The 7,418-nt window shown below is 35.1% G+C and overlaps 2 protein-coding genes across 3 annotated transcripts in view; both read left to right on the top strand.

Annotated features, from left to right (window-relative positions):
- Positions 1-4,524, top strand: part of LOC107756201 (protein FAM133-like) — a 4,769-nt gene extending 245 nt beyond the window's left edge. Inside the window, exons 2-9 of the mRNA XM_016573231.1 lie at positions 559-662; positions 774-864; positions 1,276-1,320; positions 1,398-1,448; positions 2,360-2,411; positions 3,101-3,180; positions 3,322-3,396; positions 4,357-4,524. Coding sequence (XP_016428717.1) covers positions 655-662; positions 774-864; positions 1,276-1,320; positions 1,398-1,448; positions 2,360-2,411; positions 3,101-3,180; positions 3,322-3,396; positions 4,357-4,524 — 570 coding nt within the window. The 5' untranslated portion in view covers positions 559-654. The remainder of the gene's footprint in view (positions 1-558; positions 663-773; positions 865-1,275; positions 1,321-1,397; positions 1,449-2,359; positions 2,412-3,100; positions 3,181-3,321; positions 3,397-4,356) is intronic.
- An 894-nt stretch (positions 4,525-5,418) lies between these two features.
- Positions 5,419-7,418, top strand: part of LOC107756208 (suppressor protein SRP40-like) — a 4,023-nt gene continuing 2,023 nt past the window's right edge. The window contains exons 1-6 of one of the 2 annotated variants that reach the window (XR_001641793.1): positions 5,419-5,569; positions 5,797-5,876; positions 6,321-6,389; positions 6,473-6,544; positions 6,857-6,935; positions 7,034-7,116. Coding sequence is in view for 1 of the 2 variants with exons in the window: in XM_016573237.1 (XP_016428723.1) it covers positions 5,910-5,918; positions 6,321-6,389; positions 6,473-6,544; positions 6,857-6,922 (216 nt within the window). In the remaining variant the exon portion in view is untranslated. Of the gene's footprint in view, positions 5,570-5,796; positions 5,919-6,320; positions 6,390-6,472; positions 6,545-6,856; positions 6,936-7,033; positions 7,117-7,418 lie in introns of those variants that run through there. The other variant, XM_016573237.1, reaches the window with a different exon arrangement.

Below are 7,418 nucleotides of genomic sequence, written 5' to 3' on the forward strand. Positions count from 1 at the left end.
TTGAATGTTTTTGTCTCGTCGCTCCGGCCGGACAGGGCATCACAGTATGGTAAGGGGCGTAACATTTCCGTCACACGCTTGAGGTATTCGGCCAATCACAACGCACTGGATAGCTGGCCAATCAGAGCACACCTCGCTTTTGAAAATTTACCCTGATCTTTAAATTCAAAAAGCTTTCACCCCCAGCTCTTAATGAATGGTTTTTCCTTCTGGAGCATCAGTGAGCGTTTGAACTATCTGTAATAGCTGCATATGAGTCCCTCAGTTGTCCTCAATGTGAAAAGACAAGGGGATGTAAACTTTTAAACAAGGTCATTTTTATAAATTCAACTATTTTCTCTTTTTCTCCTATATGTAAACATTTTTTATGTGAAATACCTTATTCAGGTCAGCACTAAATAAACAATAACATGCATTTTGCTTGATCCCTCTTATTTTGGTCAAATAATTGTGTATGTAAACTTTTGACTTCAACTATAGATAGATAGATAGATAGATAGATAGATAGATGATTTTTGTAGATTTTAATATAATATTTTTTAAACTGTATATGTGCAGCTGCAGACTCGGAGAGCAGGAATGAACTGGAATAAGGGGGCGTGGCCTGTTCCGTGATAGTGTGTGACATCGATCCAAAAGTTCCAGGTGTGAGGGATGGAAAGGTAGGAAAGTTTAATAAAGCGTTGTACTTAGATGGTTCACAATGACATAAATTTCCTTTTTCCTTTACATCCACTGTGAAAGTATATTAATGCACAATTCTTCCTCTCCAGAATGACCCCTGGTCATGTGACAGCTCTGCATCTTCCTCTGACAGTGAGGATGATGAAAAAGAAGAAAAAGCTGAAGAAGAAAAGAAGCAAGGTACTTAGATTATGAAACAAGACAGGGTCCAGTAGCGAACCCTGCAGCATCCCGCTCATTCCACCTGCTTAATTAGAGTTTAATGAACACATGAATTAACCTTTTACTGCATATTAATTTCAGAGCAGGAACTGTGTAGATATTGACAACTTGCTTTTGTTCCTGTTTTGTATATCACTTCGAAATAAAGCATTTGCTAAATGCATAAATGTAACTGATATTTGACATAGATAAAGGAATGTTTTATTGCATGCTAGAGTTTATTAATCCCAGAATCATACATGCATTTGAGTACAAAACAGAGAAGAAAAGCATGATTATTAGACCATTTTCTGAGGTTTTCAGAATGCATGACCTCACAAGTTTTTTTTTCAACATTTAAAGAGAAGAATTCCCTTCTTATGCAATTAGGGGAAAGGGCTGGAGGGCAGAACCAACACGCACACCCACAGAAAAGTATGACAACGATCAGTAACGAGTTCTTGCAGGTTTGTATCCGGGTTGTGCAATAACTCTGTCACTTCCTCACACAGAAGTCCAGCTCATCTTCCTCCTCATCATCATCAGACAGTGACAGCAGTGAGGTGTGCAGATTAATAAATTTAACTGGTTTCATATGTAATTATCTTTGCAGTGTGGCAGCTAGTGCACATGATACAGTATGGTTTTGCTGTCCTGTGATTTACTGTGGTAAGTGGAAATCTAGGGCTTAAAGTGCTTGGGCAATCTGTATTTCTCACACGTACTGAGGAGCTGAAAGTGTCACAATCTGCGGTGTTTTAGTGTAGAGATTTGTACTCTCCGATGTTAAACATAACTTAGAATGCACCTGTGCTCTACAACACTGCCAATCAGAGCGACAGAGTTCACCAAATCAGCTTTTAACATTCATAAACACACACACACTACATCACCTGCGGTTATATGGGGAACTTCAACTTTACCTTGATTGTTTTTTGAAAGTAACATTAAAGCAAAAACAGGAACAGAGTGTTTAACCAGTTTCTAGACTGGATAGTGTTTTATATTTTTATATTATATATTTATATTTTATATTAACTTCTATTTTATTTTATTTGTGTTTTGTTTTGAGCTGGACAGCTACTAATCATTGTATACTCATGTTGAGTAGAAGAACCGCTCGTTCTACTGAACAACTTGTTTTTGCATTCAACCAAAGAAAGAAAGTCATGCGGGTTTGTAGCAGCGTGTGTAAATGAAGACAGAGTTTTGACTTTCAGCTGAACTTTAAATAAAGGCAGTGTTTATTTACCGCTGTTTTCCTGCAGAGGAAGGAAAGTTGTCTGAGTCACGGCATGCTGAACAACAGTCATGGCTCACTTGTGTAAAACAGGATTTGTAGAGTGTGTCTCATGGCTGCTGTCCTAATTATGAAATATGTGTGTTTATCACAAAACAACAACATTTACATCTTCTTCTTGACTTATCTGGGTCACGCTCCCAGATTTACTCACTCACGCATTCTCCTCAACAGGATGAAAAGAAGAAAATGAAAATCAGCGAGACTGCAGAGCCGGGGATTCTCAGTGTGTGTGTGTGTGTGTGTGTGTGTGACTCCGGTGGTAATTTTACTCTATGAAACACCTGTGAGTTTTACGCCTCAGATAAACAAACATTCACTTAATTTGGACAGACAACTAAAAGCCTGAAATATGTGATGCATGAGGAAATTAGCTCTTTCCATGCAGAGTTTGGCTATGCTTACTGCACAGTGCATATATAAAATTATTTTATATTATATAAAGTGAAATAAAAGTAAGGCATTCAGTCATATATATATATATATATTTGTATGTGTGTGTGTGTGACCCTGGACCACAAAACCAGTCATGAGTCGCTGGGGTATATTTGTAGCAATAGCTAACAATACATTGTATGGGTCAAAATCATCGATTTTGTGATTTTATTCATTTATTTTTTATGTGAGTGTTTAATTTGAAAATTATTTATTTTAATTTGACATTTTTACAATTAAATCAAAATGTATAATTTTTATTGCTATTCTTTATTTTTATTTATTTTAATATTTTATTGGGATAGAGATGTATTTTTACATCTTTTATTTGGTTTTTTTTTTTTTTTAGATATATGGGGATTTTTAGGGATTTTATTTTAGTCACTAGTCATTGTATTCTTTTGTTGAGTGGAAGAACAGCTCGTTCTGCTGATCATCTTGTCTTTTTCCCACTGGTCTTCTGAAGTCTGTGATGTTTTTCAGGTCTGGAGGGAAACACTGAATTAACTCCTGCAGGAGAAACTAAAGGAGACGAGGAGGAGAAAAAGAAGCAAGACAAAGTAATTTCTCCTGTTTAAGACTGTCTCTGTTGTATTATTTAAATGACCTTACTTTTTTAATTTTCAGGATAATGTCTCACATTTTTTTGTTTGCTCGCTATTTATTTCATATATTGATGAATTTTGCTTAATTTTTCCCAGGATGCAGCTGCAATCACTTCAGACAGTGAGAATGAAAAGAAGAAGAAGAAGAAAAATAAAAAGAAGCAGAAGAATGTTATGTCCCAAAGACGTATATTTCTGTCATGACTTTAAGATACTGTGTGTTTCGTTCTGTTGTTATGTGCATGTCTCCTGCTCTCCTCTGGCTCCTCCCACTCTCCACTCTGGCAGGTGGCCTGATTGCTCCCCCAGCTGCACCTGCTTACCAACCAGGAGGGAAGCAGCATAAAAGCAGAGCACAACTCTCAACCAGGGAGAATCCTTCTCCAGAGCATGATCTGTGTCCTGCCCGGTCCAGTTTGTTGAAACTGTGATGCATCTGTTGGGACTCTGCATGGTTGTTAACATTTTTACTTGTTGGTTTAAAATGCTGTTGCTCTAGTTGCCTGTCCTCTAGTGAATTCCTTAGTCCTGCTAAACCTAAGCTAAGGGTCCTGTTGCTCTGTTGTGACCGAGTGCTGTAAACTCTTATTAGTTTTTTTCTAAAACTGTTATTCATCTGATTGTTTGTTTTTGTTGCAAGTTATGATTGGGAATTGTAGGGAGGCGGGCGCCATTTCATTTTCATAAACCCCCGTTTTCTCCTGTTTTGTGGCTAGACAGGGAGTGAGCATACATTCTGTTGTTGATTTTCTTTTTCTTTGAGAGACTTAGTAAGGACTTAACTCCCTAGTTAGACTGAACTTTTGTTTGTTGTTTTGGCCTTGTCCCCTCCTGAAGCCTCTGTTCCCCTCCTACTGTATACTTCCTGTTCAAAAGAAACCCGGCTATACTTTGCTAGCCTGTAATAAATTTGTTAAGATCTTGTTGTTGTTGTGGTGCTGTGGCCGGGCCCAGACAAATGCTCTTCAACCATTTAATATTGTTATGTTCTGGAAAACAACCCCTAGACACTCATAGGATATAACAAGAAGGATAAGAAAAAGAAGGTATTAAGTGCAGAGGTATAAAAGTGTTTTAATTTCACAGTATCTGTCTGGAATCTGAAATCTCTGCATCTTCTGTATTTCGTAGGATTCCAGCTCATCTTCCTCCTCAGACAGTGAGGATGATCACAAGAAGAAAAAGAAGCAAAACAAAGAAGGTACAACAGTGCATGGGTGTGATTGGAAATCTGTTTTTATTCCCACAGAAAAAAAAAAACATTTAAAAAAAAAAGATAATTATGATTCACTCTATTGATCTATCTATCTTTTAAATTAATTAATTTTTTAAACTTTATTTTTCTGCCATGGAATAAAAATGTTAAAAAAGGTAATTATGACTTTTCGTCTCAGGTTGTTTATATATCTCGCAATTCTCAAAAAACTTAAACTTATTTTATTTCAGCTAGCTGTCAAAGTGACATTTCTCATTTGCATTAAGTTAGACTTGACATACTAAGATAATTGAAATAAAAAAACTAATTAGACTTTTTTTCTTAAACAAAAACAGAATTACTAAAACTTAAAATTAAAATGGAAAATATAAAATAAACCTTAATTCAAAATGTAAAAAAAAAAAATTATTTTCATTACTTGAAATTAAATAAACGTTAAGTGAAAAAATACTTAATTTTCATTTACTGTAGTTTAACTTGATGTACTAAAATAACTAAAACTTAAACTGAAATAAAAATTCATAAAAACTAGACTTAAAAAAACACAACACAAGAGAATTACTAAAACTTTAACTAAAATTTAAAAGAAAACGGAAAATATAAAAATAACAGCTAATTCAAAATATTAATAAAAACTATTAATATATAAATGATTCTAAAAATAACACTGATTTCGAATAAGTGAACAAAATAAACATTTTGTCGGTTTTTCCATTTAACTTAGCGACTATTTGAGCAAACTAACATTACTGTAATAAAATTTAATTAATAAATTAGTAAAAAATAAAATAACTAACTAGTAATATTAATAATATATCTACTCAACATGGCATTTATATTATTGTCAATTTAGATGTTGAAATCTTAGAATGAAATTACATTGATTTTAATTTTAAATATATATATTATTATATGTATATAAATAAAAAGGAATTCATATTTTTAAAATAGCACTGCGTGTGAGGAGCCTGCTTTACTCAGAACAGGCTGAACTGATGTCTAATGGTGGTCACATGACTCATGTAAGCGACTTCCTGTCCTGTGCAGCACTTCCTGCGGAGTCTGTGGGTTTGACTGCTGTCAGGGACGACCTGATGAGGACGAGGGAGCAAGAAAGACAAAAAGAAGGTTTGTGTCATTAACCCAGAAACACATTAATCATCCAATTATGTGTGTAAAAACACGCTTTCCCAGTCACACACTCACTGTGAACCGCGCTAGTTTACTCTGTGTGCAGGTGACAGATCTCCATCTCTCACTAATAAAATATTAGCTTTATTAATCAGAACTTTACGAAACATGATTTTTTTTTTTTATGCCCTAAACTCATTTGGTCTGACGTCTCTGTCTCTCAGAAGGAATGCAGTTCGTCCTCTTCATCGGACAGTTCTTCAGACAGTGAGGATGACAAGAAGAAAACCAAGGAAAAGAAAAAGTTAGATTTAAGCTTCATCATAAACAGCTGCATATGTTATTGGTGGGCTGGTTCATAATTTACATTTGTAAAACGAACAATTCAGACAGTAAAAGCAGACCGAAGCTGATTTAAAACCAATCAAATTCTACTGTACTCTAATCTGAAAACATCGTGCAGTTCAACTGATCAACTATATTACTTTTGTGATTTTAGGTATTCATTTATTATTTTTGTGAAGTCAACGTAAAATGCTGTTGTAACCCATTGTATGTCTGTAACTGGTGTATTTGTGAGTGGAACAGAAAATTCCACATTGAAATAAAATGTAGGGTGGGATTTTATCCAGTGTGAATTAACTAGATGGTGAAAAGGCATTGTTAAATGTGAGAAATACAAGAGCGGTTATTGTAATTACTTAAAATTAAAACCATTAAAAAATATTTCTGCTATTATTCCCAACAGGACCCCAGCTCCTCTTCATCATCCGACAGCAGCTCCTCATCCTCCTCAGACAGCGACAATGACAAGAAAGTGATTAGCTATCTGACCTTGAACCTATTTCCTACAATTTCTTAGCAGTACTCTGAAGTACAAGCCTTTTCTTGTTTCTTAAGGATTCATCTTCATCATCGAGTAGCTGTTCATCATCATCTGACAGTGATGATGACAAGAAGAAGAAAGTAAAGGTCAGATTGATTTCCATACTTAAATGTAATATATTACATTTCCATATATGAAGTGTAATGTCATGTGAGGTAGAAATGTATATGAAACCTATTAGAAAGTGGAAATATATATATTAACATATGCAAATTTTACTGTGAGGGTTTTATGCATGTTATAAACTTTATATCTTCTACCCAGAGAACGTATGAATGTAAAAATTATATATCACCTTATACAGTAGATGTCATATATGTCCATATGGGTTTATTTAGATTTACAGATGCATGTGAAAAACACTGACTGAATAAGTGCTCTGCTCTCGTTTCTTAAAGGATTCTTCATCTTCATCAAGTAGCTCCTCATCTTCTTCTGACAGCGATAAGAAGCAAAAGAAAAAGGTCAAGTCTAAAAGTAAAATCTCTCTTTATTAAATATTCATGCTGAGTACATGAGAAATACATGAACCCTGAATGTATTTGACCTCTTGACCTCCATCCTCGGGAGTCCAGCTCCTCTTCATCATATGATAGCAGCTCCTCATCCTCCTCCTCAGACAGCGATGATGACAAGAAGAAGAAAAGTGAAAAAGACAAGGACACGAAAAAAGACAAGAAGGGAAAAGAAGACAAGAGTAAAAAGGTGGTTCAACGTCAGTTCCTTCCATTTAAGACTCGTTTAAACCTGCACCACTGGTTTAAAGGAGTAGTTCACTTCCAGAACAAAAATGTACAGATAATGTACTCACCCCCTTGTCATCCAAGATGTTCATGTCTTTCTTTCTTCAGTCGTAAAGAAATTATGTTTGAGAAACATTTCAGCAATTATCTCCATATAATGGACTTCTATGGTGCCCTCGAGTTTGAACTTCCAAAATGCAGTTTCAGTGCAGCTTCA

Source organism: Sinocyclocheilus rhinocerous, unplaced genomic scaffold, assembly GCF_001515625.1.
Source record: "Sinocyclocheilus rhinocerous isolate Xijiao unplaced genomic scaffold, SAMN03320098_v1.1 scaffold592, whole genome shotgun sequence".
Classification (NCBI taxonomy): Eukaryota; Metazoa; Chordata; class Actinopteri; order Cypriniformes; family Cyprinidae; genus Sinocyclocheilus; species Sinocyclocheilus rhinocerous.